General features: G+C 49.5%; 2 protein-coding genes across 2 annotated transcripts; both read right to left on the reverse strand.

Moving 5' to 3' along the window:
• Positions 1 to 8,588: 8,588 nt before the first annotated feature.
• Positions 8,589 to 17,864, reverse strand: LOC120509384. Its single transcript, XM_039723943.1, has 2 exons — positions 17,766 to 17,864; positions 8,589 to 12,057 (listed from the first exon to the last, which is right to left on the reverse strand). The coding sequence occupies exon 2, from the start codon at positions 12,045 to 12,047 to the stop codon at positions 9,423 to 9,425; it is 2,625 nt and encodes an 874-aa protein (XP_039579877.1). The 5' UTR covers positions 12,048 to 12,057; positions 17,766 to 17,864; the 3' UTR covers positions 8,589 to 9,422.
• On the reverse strand, positions 15,494 to 17,852 carry LOC120509385. Its single transcript, XM_039723944.1, has one exon. It carries the CDS (start codon positions 17,455 to 17,457, stop codon positions 15,760 to 15,762), a length of 1,698 nt encoding a protein of 565 aa, XP_039579878.1. The 5' UTR covers positions 17,458 to 17,852; the 3' UTR covers positions 15,494 to 15,759.
• Positions 17,865 to 19,552: the final 1,688 nt, after the last annotated feature.

The raw sequence follows: 19,552 nt of genomic DNA on the forward strand, positions 1-19,552 counted from the left end.
TGAAGCTTTCTGTTGTGGGTTATTGTGCTGTGGGATGGACTAGAGACCAGGGCCCTCAAGACCTTGAATTCTGTCTGATTTCTCTTAGTTTTAGTTTTGTGAGTATAAGAGGAAGGCTGAAAAGTTCTGAAAAATAATGGAGCCTGTTTTTTCTTTCTGTTTTTTGGGGTTTTTTTGGGTTGTTGGGGTTTTTTTGTATTGATTTTTTTCTTTTTTTTTGGGGGGGGGGGATTGGTTTAATTTTTTTTTTTTTTTAATTAATTTGTATTTTCTGGTTGATCGCAGTCCTGGCTCTAGATTTTTCCTACTACTGCTAAATTATAAATCTGGGTAGTCAGAACCTGAGCTGTCAAGTAGTTTAGTCCGTCCTCTAACAAACTGAACTAAACTAAGCTGAGCAGGGACCTGTAGGTTCCAGTAACAATCCATTGGGCAGAAGTCCCAGGAGCCTCAACCCAAGGTCCATGAGGATTCAGTTTTAAGTTCAAAGTGTACATGGGGTTCTTGTTTCAGTCCCCTTTCCTAAACTCTTTTAGCCTTTATTTGAGACTGATAATGCCTCTGTTTTCTTCAGGGTATCTCTTTTCTCACTCAGATCTGATCTTTTCTCTAAGTTTCTGCCACTCTGTCGCAGAGGGCTGTGCAAATTTGGCCAGTGACATTTATTACTAGGGAACCCTGGCTCCATGTGGTCACACAGACCTCCTTTTCTTAGGAGGCCAATCTAAAAAAACTTACAAAACTTCCCAGGAGGTGGAAAGGCCATGATGCAGTACTCCACCTGTACACTGTGAACACACTAATTGGAGGGGAATAAGTGCCAATTGAGTGGCTTTTGAGAAAGGAGTTGCACTTTTGGAAGCCAGGAGGAGGAGATTAACATCTCTGAAAATATGGGAAAGGAATGATTTGGCAGAGCAAGGAAATTATTTTGGTTTGTTCAGTGATCATTCCAAAATGTGAACTCTGCTCACCCACCCACTGAACAGCGGTGTCACTGTCATATTTTCTGGAAAAATCCCTTCACCAGGATTTCTCTCCTGGGAAGCTGAGAAGCCTCAGAGAAAAAGGAAAACAATTCTTATCTCATTTGCTTCTCCTGTGTTTTGCTGCTTTGGAATGTGGTTTGGAGATTGTTTATCCAACAGCTGATTGTTTCACTGGTTTCATCTGAATTGTTTTGACTTCTTGGCCAATTGGGGCCAAGCTGTGTCGGACTCTGGAGAGAGTCACGAGTTGCATTTAATATTCTTTTAGCTTTCTGTCTGTATCCTTTCTGTATTCTTTAGTATAGTTTAGTATAGTTAATTTTAGTGGTTTTAATATAATTTAATATCATAAAATAATAAATTAGCCTTCTAAGAACATGGAGTCAGAGTCATCATTCCTTCCTTTGTCTGGGAACCCCGCAAGTACAAGACAGTGGTTGCAGAAACCATGCTCTAAACTAAGGTTCTTGGTGCCAAACATGAAAGATAAGATCCCAAATGAAGAGTCCTTGTCACATTTCCATTAAAAAATGACGCATCTATGACATAAATATTGCAAATGAGCAGACTCTCATCTAGCAGAAGTGACTTACAGCTATAATTTAGGTAAGTAATAACCAATTTTTTTAAGGTTATAAATAATGGTTATTGTTGATGTGTTTCCTGATGTCCTTGTTCCTGACCTTTCACATTTGTGCCAGTAGCTCTTTACATTTCAAATACTAAGCACAGAGACTGATGAAGTTATTTACTCTTTACTTAAACACATCTTTTTTCACTACTTAGAGACAAATGTCAGCAATGAAACCTAATTCTGCTCATCTGTTCCTCCCATTTAAGCCAAGGAAGCATTACAATTCTGATTTGAGGAAGAAATGGAGCCACAGATCTTTGTCGCATCTGAGCAGAAAATCTTTCAGATCTTCCTGGAGACCCCTTGGAGACCACAGTGTCCCAGGCAGGTATAAGCATTCCTCTCTGCAGGCCCAGCAGCACTAAATTAGAACTGTTCCTTATCTGAAAAACTTGTGTGCTGCTTGGATTTGTGAAAGAACTGCTCTATACATAAAGGACAGGGTAAAACTGTGTACATGTAGAGCACAAAACCAAGGTTAAAACTGCTGTTTAAAACTGAGCTTGAATGGAAGATTCCTGCATTGCAGCTTTGGCTCTGTCCCTGGTTCACCAGGTCACCTGGATTAAGTAGCTCTTCCAAGGCATCTTGTTTCAGCTACAAATGGTGCAAAAAGGGATTCTGTCAGAAATCTGACAGAATCTTGGCCATAGTGTGCCCCTGATGCTGCTGCCACTTTCCTTCCTTTCTCCTGAAGGTTGCCATTCCTTGGACATCCTTGTGTCCCTGTGTCTGCTGCTCTCTCTCACAGGCAAACGGATCTGCTGGAACTCTCCATGAAGGGCAGCCAGCATCAGAGGGAGGTAAGAGACCCTTCTGAGGGAGCAGGAATAACAGGGAATGCCTGCAGGCAGTGGAATTGCTTGTTCAGTGAACACATGGAGCCTAGATACTCATCTCTGAACACAGCTGTCACACTCACTGCCCTGTGAAGAGTGCCATGAGTGTGCAAAATAGTGTGTCACTATTTCATAGTTTGTTTTCCCCTTTATGACTTTTTTATACATTGGTTTCATGACTGGCTGCAGTATGTCAATAATTTGTATGTGCAAAACAGAGTCACTATTTTACAGTTTATTTTCCCCTTTATGACTTTTTATACATTGGTTTCATGACTGGCTGCAGTATGTCAATAATTTGTGGCAAGATCCTGGTTCACAGCCTGCCTGAAGAAGTCCACAAGTGAAACAGAACATCTCAGAGTGACGTGAGCAAAAAGTTGTTTCCACAGTGGAAGGTTCTCACCAAAGAAAGGGAGAACCAGTGAATCACCCTGTGTGCCCTGAGCTTGGGCTGTGGTTTCAGAGAGGCACACAGGGAGCACCAACACCTGCCAAGTTAACCCCACTGTTGGCTTGTGAGCTACATCCTGGTCATAGCCAACCTTTTAATTTTTCCAAGCATGTTTCCTTAAAGCTTGAGAGGCATTCAACCAAAATCACTCAGAATCACCCAAATGCAGCACCTTGTGTACATTTTAAATGTGCCATTTACCTGTGGGACCAGATCACAGTGTAAAACAGTTGCAGCCCTTTTTAACCATAACACAACATGTTGTAGCTGCTGGTTCTTCTGGACATGCAGTGGTGAACATGGACTGAGGGAGGAGGTCAGAGCCCTGCCAGATCTGCTGGTGTTTCTCCAGCTGTACCTGTTTCCCACCCTGCTTCTGTTTTCAGAGCAAGGTGTTGAGCAGCCAAGCATGGTAGCTTTTTAACCTTGACCAGCTGTAACAGGTCTTGAGTGTACCCTGAAACAGGTGTCACAAAAATAGTCACAAAAACCCCCCAGTGAATAAGAAACTATAAATAAATGCAGTGCCATAACAGCTTTGGAAAAGGAGCACCAAGTGTTCTTCATCTCCATTTAGAGCTCAATTTATAGTTGAAAGCAATGAAGTGCTATGAAGCCAGCTTGGGGCTTTTTGTTTTTTTCTTTCTTTTCTTTCTTCTTTTTTTTTACTTTTTTTTTTTCTTTTTTTTGGCAAAATGAAGGTTTAGGCATTGATTGCTACTGAATTTAGGAAAATCCTGCTTTGATTTCAGAGGACTGCAGAAAAATGCCTGTCCAGATTTGCTCCTAGGAGTGTGCTATCAGACACTGGGCATAAAACTTAAATCAAAGTTTCCACAGGTGACTGACATAGCCACAAGTCCTGAACACCTGTACAATTTCAACCAGGTTGGGGCTTTTTGGTTTTTTCTTTCTTTTTTTTATTGGTATTTTTTTCTGGCAAAATAGAGGTTTAGGCATTGATTGCTACTGAATTTAGGAAAATCCTGCTTTGATTTCAGAGGACTGCAGAAAAATGCCTGTCCAGATTTGCTCCTAGGAGTGTGCTATCAGACACTGGGCATAAAACTTAAATCAAAGTTTCCACAGGTGACTGACATAGCCACAAGTCCTGAACACCTGTGGGAGCCCACCTTGCACAGTGTGCTGTGCCACTTGTCACACAGTTGGGCTTCATTGCAGAATTGATACTTAACACCTGGCAAAACCACAGATTCTCAGGTCAGAGACCTTTTCTTCCTGCATTGGCAGGCTCAGGTCCTTGCTGCTTCTGTACTTGAGGTATGAAAGTTTGAAAGAAAACTAGATTCTCGGTGGAGGGATTGTGAAAGAAATAGTATATTGTGGGTTTTTTTCTCTGTGAGAGCTGTGGAGAAAACTGAAAATCTGTTTGTGTGGGAGAGGGGAGATTTAAAAGACAGCCTGAAAGTGAAGTAGGATTCCTTAGAATTAAGGATGAAACAGTTCCCAGCGGTGTTCTGAGCACTAACCTAACAAAGAGTTGAAATGAAGTTGTTTTCCCCAAAGCTAAGTGCTAGATGTTTCCAAACCATAAATTCAAGCTCCACAAACTGAATCACAGTTATCAATAATATCATGGTGTGTGAGAAATACATTGGCTGTGATACCTCTTGCATTTAGGTAAGCTTTTTCCCTCAAAATGTTTCTTTTTGGAACTGTATTATATCAGTCTACATGTGTAGCTTCTTTAGGTGATGGAAGATGCTAGAAGGTCTCCCTGGAGCCTTCTCCAAGCTGAACATCCCCATCTTTCCCATCCTGTCTCCACAGCAGAGGAGCTCCAGCCCTCTGAGCATCTTCATAGCCTCCTCTGGACTCACCTCAGCAGATCTACATCCTTCTTATGCTGGGGGCATAGCCAGCTGCAGTGCTTAAAAAATACAACAAATCACTCTGCCTTCCTCAGCTTCACCCCACCAATGCCCCCTCTCTTGCTTTGCACTCCCCATGCTGCTGCAACACCAGGAAACTGCATTTCTGCCTGGACGAATGAGTCAGGCTGGGCAAAGTGGTGTGTCACCACTGAAACGTGAGACTTCTCAGCAGCTTGCAAGATTTGGCTCTTTTTCCCACTTCTGAGAGGCCAATAGAAGTTTTGGTGCTGCAATTTCATGCAAGTCCAGGTCAGGCCACCGTGGGCTCAGCTTTTGTGGGTTTCTCTCAGGCAGCACCAGGGCTCGCCTTCAGGAGCAACATCTGGGCATGGACAGAGGCCCCATAGCTCATGCCAGTGGTGCTCGTCGTGCAGGGAGCTCAGAGCCCCTTGGGAAGGCACCTTTTTCACCTGTACTGTGTGTACTGCTCAAATTTGAGTGTGCACTGTTCAATTTTGAGTGTGCACCAGCTGCTTCTTCACACGTGAGCTCCATCCCTGCTCCATGCTGTCATGCTCAGCATGGAGAAGGATAACTGAGAAGCTGCTGTGAAATCAGCACCCTAGTAGTAAAGTTGTATCCTGCAAAACAGTATCAGGTCCCATCAGATTTAAATAAAGTCTGCATTTTGGGGCTGTCTGTGAATGGCCAGCAGTTGGCATTGCTGGCATTTGTGTCTGTTCAAGCACTTACAGTTCTGTGACATTTTTTGAAACTCTTGGGATGAATGTCTCTTCCCTGCTCAGTCATTCCATATCACTCTCTGAGGGTATCACAGCCTGAAGGAGAGGGACTCATTTCCTTAGAGCTGCCCTTAAAATGAGGGGATTTTATGGAAGTGGCTCTGCTTTCAGAAAATTCCCTCTCAAATCAGATGGAGAAGGTGATGTTGGCTGTTCACTGCCTTCTTTCAGGTCTGTTTACAGCTCTTTTAGTCTCTTTTTTGTTGGTTTTTTTTTCCTGAGCTCAACAAGCGCAGAAATCTGACCGCAGGCATTCGGGGGTGTGGGTGTCGACCCCAGCACTGTGTCTGTGGTGGAGGTGTTGTGTCACCAGCCCCTGCCTGCCCTGCCCTGCGAGCAGGGGGGCCTCATTTCTTCCATCATGCCCATATGTGACAAGCTGTGATCAGCCAGGTTCTATCACTGCTCTTTTATCACTATCCCTGGGGCTTTGTCACTCCTGAAGGATGATTTGGAGTGACAGTCACACTTGAGAAGCAAGAATAATGGTGTTAAGGAGGGTGGAAAGCAGCTAGTCCAGGAAGGGGTGAAGGCTGGAGGTGGGAAGGATGGAAGAGAGAGAAGGAAATACTGGAAAAAGAGCCATGGCCAAGCCTCAAGTCTGAAAAGCAAAGTTAACACCAGAGGGTGACTGTGGTTAAAATGTTGGTGGTGGGTTTGAGAGGCAGCTCTGACAGACAAATCTGCCCAGCTGGCCCTGCCCAAAGAGGTATGAAATGAACCTTGATGGTCTTTAGGACTTTGCAGGCAGAGCCCCACCAAAAGCTCAGAGCTTTGTTGAACATTTTTCTGAAAATACAATGCTGTAATCTGTTTGGGGATGGGAAATCAAAGTCTGAGCTTTTTCTGAGCCGTGTGCTCAGGTACAAGCCTAGCCAATGAAAGACCCAGGTGCAAATCCCTTCTGCATGTGATTGGAGCCCATGTGGGAGGTTTGGGTTCAGGGTAGCTGTCCTTCCCCAGGGCTGGCTCTGCAGATGGCCCCATGCAGCCATGATCAGATATCTCCACTCACCTGTGCTTTGGAGGAGGTGAAGACTCTGTGTCTGCTCAAATGGAGTGAGGACCTGCTGTGGCAGCTCTGTGTGACTGCAGGCCACCTTCCAAAGCCACCAGGATCCTCTGCTGCAGCAGGAAATGGCCATCACGCCAGGTACATGAGAGAAATAACAGAGAAGTTTCTCTGCAGCTTCCTAAGATGTATCCAGAGATCAGCACTTACCTTGTCTTAAATTATGTATTTGTTACAATTCTGTCCCTTATGGGCATTTTTTTAGACTCTTAAGAGGCACCCAGTAGATGTGAGTTTCCACCAAAGCTTCTTTTTACATCACTTTGTTCAGGTTGAGTCAAAACTGCTTCTCAGTAGCACCTTAACCCCTAATTTTCAGAATTTAAGCTGAATTATTGCCATGGGGCCAGGTCAGTGCTCACAGCCTGACACAGAGGCAGCCAGGCTGGGCTAGAGCTGAAAACCACCTCTTAGATGTGCCTAGCTGGAGCTGACAGAGCATAGTGGATGGATGGGGAGCTTCCACAGCTCACATGTACTGCAGAGTCCACTCTGCTCCAAAGCAGAGAGGATAGGGACAAAAAGACCAGGGAATAAATCCAGTTGTGTTACCTAGAAGACTCAGAAGAGCAGGCAGGTTTGTGTTGAATCTTTTCTGGCACCTACTGAGACTGCTGGAAGAGCAGACAAATCATGAAGTCCTGTCCCCAGGCGTGTCACAGCCACAGCAGTGGTGCTGCTACTGTGGAAACAGCCCTCCCTGGTTTGTGGTGATAAACAAATGGCACTGAATGGGGGGAAACTTCATGTATTTCTAAACTTTCCCAACCCACATGCACACATGAGCTGGCTGTGCAGGGGGAGCAGCTCGCTGCAGCTGCGGAGGATGCACGTGCAGGGCTCTGTGCAAAGAGAGACAAGCCAAAACCTGTGTGTAGGTGTAGGAACCCCTTCCCCAGGGCTAAACCCTGCTGGGCCACACTCACGGTGCATGTGTGGGATTGAAGAGTGGAAAATGGGAATTTTCCGTGGTGTAAGGGGTAAAGGTTTTGTGTAAAAGGGTAATTATTCACTGGGAAATTAATTCTCATGAAACATGTGAGGTGTTAGCGAGTAAAAAAGGTGTTTTAGCAAAAATAATCATGTGTTTTCTGTGAGGCTTTGTGATGGGGAAACTGAAGGGAGCAGCAAAGCACAGAGGGGATCAGGTAATGGCCCTTTCCCAGCTAGGTGGGAGGGGTGAAGGGAGAGTTCAGCCTCCCACCCCAAGGGTGAAAGGAGTGTTTTGTGGTTTTTGGAGGGAAAAAAATGAATTTCTGTGGGTTTAGACCATGATTTATTGATTTATATTTTCATGAGCTCAGTTGTAATGTATATTTTTATGGGGAATTGTCTTTATGAAAGTTTTGCATTTCTTTAAAACACCTGTGCTGGGGCAACATGATATTTCTTTGCACTTCTCAGCCTGGTGATTGTGAAAAGTGGGTTTTAAATTCATTTCTCAGTTTTCACCTGGTTTTTTCTGGGTTAAATTACTTTATCTATTTATTTCAACCTAAATTGCAAAGGGTTTCTTGTCTGTGTAACCCCCCACCCCATTCTTAGAGAGTGCAGCACCTCTGAGATGAAGTTGAGCATGGCCTGGAAATGAGGTGGTTAATCTAATTCTTGAAATTGCCCATGTTTTAAAATTGTTTGAGACCTCCTATGTGGTCTGAGCCTCCTTTTGAGGCTCTTTCTGTATTCAGAGGCAGGGGAGAGATGCAGGTGAGGAGGGGCAGGGTGAGAGAGGGGAGTGAGTTTGTGCATCAGCTCAGAGCCCCATCCTGCAGCCCAAAGATGAAATCTTTGTGTTTTAGTGAATATTCTGCAGACAAAAAAGCAAGTGAGATATCTGGGCTTATAAAAGAGGAAAAAAAACCCACATTTTTTTTTATTTTAACCAGGATTTCCCTTTCCCAGTGTAGCCAAGGGTACAAGCCTGGCTAGTGAGTGAGAGGCAGTGATTGAACAGACAGCCCATTCTCTAACAGACAGGTTTATTGAGTACATGCACAACTAAAAAAGCAAAGCAAAGCAGTGATGTCCAGGCTCCAAAAACAAGATCTCACCAATCTGCTGGCCAGGCATGCTGGGAGTCTTGGGAACCTGGAGGTGGTGCTGCAAAGGTCCATGTGGATTCAGCTCCTTAAAGTCCATGGTGATTACAGGGTCTTCTGTTCTGCTCATCTTTTACCATCTTTACAAGTCTTTGAGGCTGTTCACACCCCTCTGTCTTCCGTGGGTGCTTTTCCAAGCTCAGGTGTTACATTTCTTTCTCTTTTTTTCCAAAGACAGTGTCCTTGGCTTTCCTTACCCCCATTTCCCTGGTTTAAGGAGTCTTAAATCACACTGGAGCAGCTTCTTAACATTACTATTTGGGGATGGGAAGTTCAAAAACAAACTACTTATGCTAACTTTTGCTTCTTTACTATGAGGGTGACCAAACAATAAAACAGATTTGCCCAGAGAAGTTGTGGAGTCTCCATCCATGGAGATGGGCAAAGCCCAGCTGAACACAGTCCTGGGCAACCTGCTCTAGGTGACCCTGCTTGAGCAGGTGGGTTCAGACTAAATGAAACCTCTCAAGAGGTCCCTTCCAACCTCAGCCATTCTGTGACTCGTGCCATCTGCAGGCTGCTTGGCCTGTCCTCCCCTCCTGGATGGCCCTCTGGTAGCAGAGAAGGCCATCCCTCTCATCAAGGTCTGGCATGGCGTGTGTCCCCACCGCTCAACGCCTACTGGGTTGCAGCCAACAGCGGAGCCAAAAGATCTTCTTGGTGGCAAACACAGAGGCCAACCCAGTCTTGCCCTTGACTATTTCAGGAGGCTCTTGGCCAGCCCTGCTTCTTTCACCTGGTTGTCAAAGCAGAGCTTCACCTGCCTCATCCGGTAACACGTGGCCACCATGGCAAAGCACACACAGATTTGCATGAGCAGGATGACTACAATGGGGTGCAGCAGCATGTTGAAAATGCCAGTGGCCGTGGGGGACCAGCCGAAAAAAACTTCCCACCAGTGGTGCTCTCCCGCCCTCTTAATTCGTTCCATAACCTGTTTTATAACTTTACCATCATGGTGAACTGTTATTAGGATCTTTTTAGCTTCGGCCTTGGCATTTTCTAGCAGCTGCTGCAAATCTGCGTGCTCTAACATTTCTTTTACAAGCGATAAATCCATACCAATGGGGGTCGGGGTTATACTAGGGTACAAGGTATAGTTTCTGATTAGCAACTGGCTAGTAAACACAGGTGGTTTATACACAAAATCACAGCCTCTAATAGTAGCTACATTGCAAGCACACATATTTGAGTCACTAAACACGGTCTGGTTATAAGCTTCGTTAATCTGCACGTATTTACAAGCTGTTCTGAAGCACACGCAGCCTTTCCCTACGTACACTAACATGGTTTTGTTACTGCTCTGGGGGTTGATCTCGAAGTGGCACACCCCTTCTTTGGTGTCAAAGCACACATCACTCGCCTTAAGGGCATCATCCTCGCATATGAATCCCAGCCCCCTCTCCAAAATGCAGGCTTCCAAATCTACTGTCTCCCACCTCCCGTCAGACACCCTGGCCCACATGCGGTGGTCCAGGGGGTAGACCACGGACCCGTTTGTGTTCACCCCCAGGGCCACGATGGGGTAGACCTTTTCAATGCGAGCCTCGGCCACAGTGAGGACGTGGGCAATGACCGCGTTGAGGGCCTGGTCGTGGGTGAAGTTGACGAGCCTCCACCAGGCCTGGAGCTGCCGCTCCTTCTCTGTGGCCGCGTCCCACACGATCTTTCGGATCTCAGTGGGCAGGACGCCGTTGTCGCCGTCTCTCAGGATACCTGCAACAACACTCTGCACCCACATCTGGGCCTGGATGCAGCTAAGAGCAAGAGAGACGTTACTTTGTTCCATGCCCAGGGCTCGCACCAGCACCTGATGGTCTTTCTCACTTATTTGTTCCCAGGTGGGCAGCACCTCTGACACAAGCCACTGCCCCATCCCAAGGCTGGACAGGGACGAATTCAGGGGCTTGAGGAGGCCCTGCACGCCCGAGGTGACAGCCTCCAGCTTGTTTGCCAAGACTTCAGCATCCATGCTATTGAGGACTCCCAGGCCAGCAGCTCCTCCTCCCAGGGCTGTGGCCAGCAGGTCCCTCCTGGCCCGGGTGCCCTGGAGGGAGCGGCTGTGGAGCCATGCCAGCCAGCCAGTGTGCAGAGTAGACAGGAAGGGAGCACAGTGTGGACTGACAGAGGAAATGTTAACAGTGGAGAGGGACAGCACCACCTTCTTTAGTGACCGCACAGGCCCTGTCAACAGCTCCTGCACGTGATTTTTCTTCACTACGTAAGGACCTATTTTGGAAACAAAAGGGGGCAAGACAGCAGTGATGGCAAATTCTTTTTTAAATCCTTCGGGGCCTCCTATCCACCACTTTCCTCCAAGTTTGGGGGACATTTCTACGCTCAGGTTTCCTTGACACCACACCTGGAGGGTTATGATCAGGTGTGGGCAGCGTCCATAATCCTGATTATACCACGAAGCCTCCGTATCTAATTCAGATCTATCAAGTGTTTTGGTCTCACAGAGGCAGGTCAGTGGAATGATCCATTTGTGGCCATTGGGGGCTGTGACAGTCACGGTGGTGCCATTAATTTGCATTGGGTCAGCTACACTTTCTTGGGAGTATTTAATTTCCAGTTTTACCTGGTTGCCAATTTCAACATAACGGGGTGCATTCCAGGACAAAAAATGGCACTTTGAGATCTTAATGGCAGCAAAGGAGGGTGTTGAGGTGCTGATCTTAAATTTAAAGGACAGCCCCACATTGTTTTGTGCCCAAAGGCAAACTACGAAGACTGGCTGGACCAAGGTAAAATTGTACCAGCAGTCCAAATTCTCCACAGCACAGATTTTGTTCTGATTCTTCTTAGTTTTTATTTCAGTGACAGAGATTTGAGTTACTCGCTGGTGAGTGGATCCATTAATTACCCTGCACCCCACCTTTATTTGCTGTCCCACCTTTCCCAGCAGCTGTGGAAGTCTGTTTGTGCTATCCCAGCCCCACTCATTTTCCAAGTACACCTCTGCCCCATGCATAACCACTGTTGACAAATTTAAGCCTTTGTTGGAATTTAATCCCATGATTCCCGTGTGTTTTATGTAAGCTTGGGACCAGGGCCAATCAGTCCCAGTTTTTGTGTGCCTCCTAAACCTGTGCTGGGCTGTGGCCTGTGTGTCAAGGTGCCTTTCTAAGTGAGAATCAGTGACATTTTTACCAAGATGCTGATGGGCTTGTTGGACACACTGGGTGCTCAGCACTATGCACATACCAGAAAGCAAAGTAAATCCTGCAATCACAAATTTGAAAGCATTTTCCCCGCAGCACAAACAGGGCTGGTGATGCCACGAAGATCGCCCTTCCCGCTGGTCACAATCGCCTTCCATTTTCCTTTATCTGCAAAACATAAGCAAGGAGGGCTCTCCAGCCCCGTTAGTTTCCCTTCCATGCTTTTAATTGTGAAGAATGGAACCACTTCTCCTGCCTTTTTGCCCCTTTTCTGATTTCTACCTGGTACACAGAGGAGCTGGCCTTGTTCACCACCCTAACAGGCCCCATCCACTGGGGTTCCAGCACCTGGTTCTTCTCCCTAACCCCTCGGTATATGACCAGGTCCCCTGTGTTCCACTCCACGGGGCGCAGAAGCGCTCCCAGCTGCTTTTCCATCTTAGGGATGCTGGTCTCCTGCACTGAGGCGAGTTGGTGGTAGGTGGCTGACACCGTCCTCAGCATGTCCTGGACCCACCTGTCCATCAGCACGCGGGGCTGCATTTCATCCGGGGGCTCCCCTCCTTGCCACCAGTGTTCCAGAAACTTCGGGTCTCTTGCAGGAGGAAATTTTGGGGGAGAAAGTGTTTGAGATGCCAGAGACCCCCTCAATGCCAGCAAGGTCAGTGGGAGCTTATGATCCCAGTCTTTCCTTTGCTGGCTCACGAGCTTCCTCAGTGCTGTCTTCAGTGGTTGGTTGGGCCCCTCTGCTGCGACTGGCTTCTGGAAATGCCCTGTGATGTGGAGCTTTTGCTTGATTCCCAGAGCCTGGCACACCCCTTTTGTGACTTCCCCAATGAAGCGCTGGCCATGATCTGAGTGGATCTCCTTTGGGATGCCCCACTGTGAGAAGATGTGCTCTACCAGGATCTTGGCAGTGGCACTGGCTGAGTTGTTTCGAGCTGGGAATGCTTCCACCCATTTGGTGAAGACATCACTGACCACTAGGCAGTACTTATTGCCTTGGGCTGTTTGGGACAGAGGGCCAATAAACTCCATCTGCAACTTGCTCCATGGCCCAGAAACCCTCTGGTGGCCCAGGATGGCTTTGGCTGTTTTGGCATCGGGATTGTTGGCTGCACACGTCAGGCAGTTGCTGACATACCTCTCCACATCCTCTCTCATTTCGGGCCACCACCCAGCCCCCTGCAGCCTCACCATGGTCTTGTCTGTCCCCAGATGCCCCTGCTCGTGAGCCAGGGCCACCAGCTCTGTGCGGACCAGCTCAGGCACCACCCAGACTGGGAAATCTGCCCCCTCCCTCCGTGCCAGGATCAGCCCTGAGATGTCTTTCCACACCTTGCACCCTTTGTACTCCCTGCCCTGCGCTAACTCCCAGAGCCTGGGGTCCTGTGCCTGCAAGCCCACCAGATCCACGCTCTCCCAGTGCCTGCTGGGAGCCACCGACACTGGGCCACCCTCTGATATCTTGCTGGCCTTCCACATCAGCCCTTCCTTGGCACCTTGCTTGGCTTTGGCATCTGCCTCCTTGTTCCACTTGGCTTCCTCTGTTCCCTTCTTGTGGGCCTTGACCTTAATGATCTGTGCCGGGCACGCCCTCTGCTCTGCCAGCCGTGCAAGGTACAGCAGCTTTTTGGCATAGGTGACAGGCTTGCCATCAGCAGACTGCATGTCCCTCTCCCTCCAGAGGGGCAGCCACTCCAGTGCCACACGCACCACCCAGCCCGAGTCTGAAAATATGGCCAGTGGCTGGTCTGGTGGCGTGTTTTCCAGGGCTGCCATCACGGCCACCAGCTCGGCGGCCTGGATGGAGTGTGGCAGGCACCTCCCCTTCACCACCTCCCCCGTGCCCCTGTTGACAGCGGCGTAGCCCGTGTAGGGCACCCCTTCCTCGTGGTAGTTGGACCCATCTACGAACCACACAACGTAGCCTCTCTCCTTGGCTTCCTCCAGGCTGAGGCTGCTCTCAAAGAGGGGTGCCCGCCGCAGCTTGGGGTCAGTAAGGGAGACTCCCAGCTCCTCCCCATCCCTCTCTGCACTGATTACCACCCTGTAGGCACCAGGGGAGGGGTCCCTGGGGACCTCCTTGTTGGTCAGTGCCAACGCCCAGTTGGCCATCCTGGGGCAGCACAGGGGACCTTCGTCCCCCTTTCCCAACAAGAGGTACCTCACCGGGGTGCAGGAGGTTCTCAGCAGCACTGGGGCTGACCCCAGCAGGTACTCCCAGTGCTGCAGGGCCCAGGTTAAGGCTAAAACCTCCCTCTCGTAGTCACTGAACTGTTGCTCGACTGGCGTCAGGAGACGCGAGGCATGGGCAACGGGGAGCAGGTTGGCACTGTGCTGCTGGCCCAGGGTGGCCTGCAGCCCCATCCCCGTGCTGGCCAGCTGCAGAACATAGGGCCTGTCCCCCCGAGGGTGTGCCAGCATGGGGGCTCGTGCCACGCTCTCCTTTAAGGTCTTCACTGCCTCGTCCTGCTCTGGCCCCCATTCCCAGGGGGTGTTCTTTTTCAGGAGGTGGCAAAGAGGGGCTGTTTTCTCTGCATAGCCCTCAATGAACTCACGGCACAACCTCAGGAGGAACAGGAAGGACCTCAGGGTGGTGACATCAGATGGGGCTGACATCTTCTGTATTAGCTCAACCCTCTGCTTTTCCAGTGAGCGCCCTTCCTCCCCCAGGGTCACCCCCACAAAGGAGACCTCCTTCCAGCACAGCTGGGCCTTTGTGGGGTTGATCCTGAAGCCTGTCTTCTGGACAGCCCCCAGCACCTCTGCCAGCACCTCCAGGTTCTTCTCCTTTGTCTGGGTGTGGATGAGGATATCACCAGCACAGGACAGCACGCTCTCCCGGTGGCTGACCTGCTCCCACATCCTCACCACGCGGGCATGGCAGATGGCAGGGGCACTGTGGAAACCAGGAGGGATTCTGGTGAAAGCAAATTGCCGTCCTCGAATCGTGAAGGCAAACTTGTGCCAGGACTTGGGGTGCAAGGGGATGGCAAATGATGGGCTGGTCAGGTTGAGCACCGAGAACCACTCGGAGCCCCGGGAGATGGCTGCCATGATGTTGGGGTACCTGACCACCGTGGAGGTCTGCATTGGGGTGACTTGGTTCAGGGTGCTGAAATCAACTGTCAGCTTCCACGTTTTCCCATCAGCTTTCCTCAGGGGCCACACTGGGGCATTGGTGGTGCTCTGCTGCTCCACCAGCACGCCCTGGTCCAGCAAGGTTTTGACTGTGTCCCACAAGCTGTCCTCAGCCTCAGCCGGGTACCAGGGCTGAAGCTGAGGAGGCGGATCTGGCCCTTTGACTGACACAGCAGCATCAGTCTGCCCACAGTCCAGCTTGCTCTTTGCCCAGACGTGGGGGAACTGCTCTGTGACCCGTTTCACCCGGGGCTCCCACTCAGGATGGACCAGGATCTCAGGGGCTTTCACTGACATCACCCTGTGGCTTGCCGGGATGACGGGCAAATCAATTTGTGGGCAGTGTAGCAACGCTTGGTTTGCCAGGTCCACCACCACCCCCATCTTTGTCAGTGCGGAGATGGCTAAAATTCCTGGCTTTCTTTTCATTTCTATTTTCCCAAATTTTTCAGACCCTTTGGCAGCCCCAATTTCAAAGGGTATGGGCCCTGTGAACGGCACTGAGGATTTCTGGCCGTTCAGCCCTGTCACTTCAATAATTTCAGAGGTTTGGAAGATCCCGGCTCTGCCGGGGGCCATATTCAGAATTGAATAAGAGGCACCAGTATCAATTAACATCACTTGTCCAAGCACCCCCCCTCCAATAGTTGTATCAACTATCAGGCGCCCCCACAAATCGGTCTTAATCGGTGCCACAAAAAGGGGCGATGCGGGTGCCTGGCAGCCCTATTGCTGAGCCTTAGCCCCCGGGTCAATCAGGTGGGAGCTGCTGGTTTTTTTGGCCTCGTGCAGGGCCAGTTTTTGGAAGAGCTCCGCATCCGGCAAGCCATCAATGTCCTCCTGTTTCTCGTACTTTATCAAGCGCTTCCTCAGCTCAGCCCGCCAAGGATTAGACTTCTGAAACCTCAGCCCTTGCTGGTTCTCCTTCCCCAACCCCCCCTTGCTATCAGGATCTTTTCGATTGTCTCCTTGCATTTTTCTCATCCCTGCATTTTGGAAAGACATGCCCAAGGCTTTCCCTTTCTTTCCCCCCAACATGTACCCTGGGAATGCCTGCTTTTGCAGCTCAAAATTCTGGTTCAGGATCTGCTCCAGCTCTGACAGAGGCTTTTTGGCTGCATCCCCACCAGCAATCACCCGCAGTGGAGGTGTCAGCCCCACCACCAGCGGCTCCTTGAATTCAGACCTGTCAAAATCAGGGGGGGAGTCCTTTGAGCCAGGCAGCCCAGCCATCTGGTAGAGCATCTTTTTACGGTTAACATAGGCATCAGGCCTCTCCTCGGGGCTTTGCTTTTCCTGGTGGAAGAGCACTAAGGGATTGACCTCTGGGAAGAACACCTTCAGCACAGCCAGCTGGACATCCCCAATGTCCTGGACATTGCCCATCTGCACATCCCCTGGCAGTGATGCAAAATCGTCTGGTTTCATGCACTTTCTCACAATGTCTATCAGGTCACTCACAAAGTTGCCACTCTGGCACTTGGGCAGACGCTGGACCCTGGACAGCCAGTTAATTGCTGTCTCCTTTGTCAGTGGCCCCAGCATCTTCCCCACTGTCTTAAGCTGCTCGGGGGTAAACCAGAGCACAGCCCTGTTGGTGTCTATGGGCTGGAGTGGGACATGGGTAACGGGCTCATCATGGGGGACCTTTTTATCTTTGGAAGCCTCTACCTCCCCTACTTGCAGCTGGCACACCTCCTCCCTCAGAGGAGCATAAGGGGACGGCCTGGTGGGGCTGTTAGCACCCCACACATCATCCTCATAATCGTAGTGGGGTGGGTGCAGGTCCAGGGAGTCCTCCCCCTCACCGTTCCCAATCGGGGTCCTCTTGCCTTTAATGGCAGCCACAATGCCCCTTGACACCCCCAGCTCTGCCTCCAGCTCCTGGATCTTGGCATGGCACACCTTGTGATCGGGGCCGGTGCCCCGGTCCCGCTGGACGTCCTGCAGGACCGCCCGCACCGCGCTCTGCGCATCGTGGGTCTCCCCAATCCACTTGCCAACCTCCTTTTTCAGCTCCTCTGTTTTCAGCTTCTCATAGCCCAGCTTGCTCTCCAGCCGGGTGATCTCCACCGCGCTCCGCAGGGAGTCCCCACACAAACCCTGCACCTCCGCCCGCAGGTTGTCCACCTGGACTTTGAGCTCCTCCTTGGCCTGCTCCAAGGTCTGCAAATTCTCAAGAGCCTCCTTCAGCAATTTCGACAACTCCCTGCCTACCATCAGCAAACCCTGCAAAGCCGCCCGCTTCTTACACTTGTTAGTGGGTTTGGGCTTTTTGTTCTCCTCCGACCAGCTCTCCCACTGCTGGCACAGCTGCTGGTACGCATCTGGGCCCTGGAAAGACCCTGGTGACCAAATTGGGGGGAGACACTTCTGGAGCACAAACTGCTCCAGCTTCCAGCTGCTAACGATGTCGCTCATCATAGCAAAGGGGACAAGATCCGAGACAGCTCCGTCTCAGGGCAAAACTACCATAACACACCAGCACTGACAAACCCAACTTCAACCCCTCCACACAGCAAGGCCGCAACCCCACAACCCACCCTTCCAAAAAAAGCCCACCGAGGGGACACCGAGCCTGGGCACAAGGGAAGGGGAAGGTGGGAACAGGAGGCCACGGCCGGGCCGGCAGCTGCCGCGAGCCGCCGGCTCCCAGGAGGGAGCGGGGAAGGGATGTGGGAGCAGGTGAAGCAAAGGAGAGACGGAGTAGGAGCCCAATAATAAGATCTCACCAATCCTCGGCTGAATGTTCCGGCAGTCCCAGGAGTCTGGAGATGGCCTCTGCAGAGGTCCAGCAGATCCGGCACCTTTAAGGTAAAGGTGGTCACGAAGTCTCAGGCTGGAGATTTTTATAGCCATGGCAGGTCGTTGTTTGGGGCTGATGACACCTGTGTTTACTTCCTTGGTGGCTTTTCCTCCTCCGTGTGCTGCCTTCCCAAGGACAATTTCCTTGTCTTTCCTTATCCTCTTCAACACTGATTAGGGAAGCTGAGATCACATGGCAGCACCTGCACTGCCCCTTATCTGTTTGGGGAGGTGCAGGATTAGGCATGGCTCACACTAAACTCCTGCTTGCACCAAATGTCCTGAAGAGGGAGAGCTGGAGCCTGTCCTCTGACCGTCCATCCTCCCAGATCCCCCCACGGCCCCCTCGTTCACTGCACACCCCATTAGCACTTGCGGTTTGTGAGGAGATCACACAGGAAGCTCACACCTGACACCTGTAACAAACACAATCCCACCAAACCACCCCCCAAGCACAGATCTATTTGCCAGGGAGGGATGAAATGACAGGAAAATTCACATAAATCATCGTTTAGATCCATTTTGGTATCTGGTCTTTAAAAGCAGCATTTTTCTGTGCCACAGCCCAGCTCATCATACACTGACATGGACCTTGGGGTTACCCCATGAGATGTGAGGAGCCTCAACTGTGATATTGCATCAGCTGAATTGCAGCTGTAAATCTGCACCTGCAAAAGCAGATGGACCCCCCACCTCTCCAACCACATCTTACCTTGGAGAAGTTTAGAAAATTTGACCCACTTGTTTGGGGTTTTTTTTTTCTCCTGTTATTGCACTCAGAAAAAGGTACCAATTGTTTCACTCAGTGGAAATGCTATAATTTTCATTACTGCTTTTACCTCTAATGAAATACTCCAGAAGCTAAACCCTCCACTAGAATAAAACCATTTAAATTTTTTTAAAATATTTTAAAATAGGATAAAAAATGTTCACAGCTACTGGAGCCCCGGGGAGTTTCAGTCCTGCACTGTACCCCCAGAGCAGCCCTTATTTCTACATGCTGCAGTACTGGCTTGTTTGGACTGGCCTGGAGGCTGAGCAGCCTTCCCTGACCCCCAAAATCAATCCTTTTAGCCTCAAAAGCACAGGGAGAATGAACTTTTCTGTATTTTTATGTTAGCTGTTTTCTCTAGCCTGGCATTTACAGTCCAGCTGCAATTAACCTCCTCTGCAGCATGGGAGTTTAACAGATATGAAACCCCAGCCAGGTCCTGCATCTTGGCTCTAAACCCTGTTTTTCTACACCAATGCTTTACTCCAGGACCCCAAAACAAACACTTTATTGTAGAAAATTCATAAGAGGGGGAAAAGAAAGAGTAAAAAATGCAGAAAAGCTGGTGAAAGCACCAGAAATGAATCTCAGCATGGTGAGGTGGGCAGGATGCGGGCTGGAAGAAAGAATAGGGGCTGTTTCCCACTCGGATGAGTTCACAGGGAACCTAGTTGGGCTGTGGACAGGAATGGTTGTCTTTAATTTCAGAAAAAGAATAAAATTCCCCTGGAAATTGTGCAGCTACATAGTACAAATACACCAAAATTCAACAATTCCCCCCCAGCACGGCCCAGCCGTGAGCCAAACACTGGTGATTAGGAGCTGCTATTCCTCAGCAAGGTCACCAACCAATCTTGCTTGTGTGAACAGATAAGATCAACTTACACCCTTCTTTCCTCCCATCTTCTTCCCAGGACAGCAGCCCCAAACAATGTGGGGATG

The sequence above is a fragment of the Passer montanus genome, unplaced genomic scaffold (genome assembly GCF_014805655.1).
Source record: "Passer montanus isolate IOZ18808 unplaced genomic scaffold, ASM1480565v1 scaffold51, whole genome shotgun sequence".
Lineage (NCBI taxonomy): Eukaryota > Metazoa > Chordata > Aves > Passeriformes > Passeridae > Passer > Passer montanus.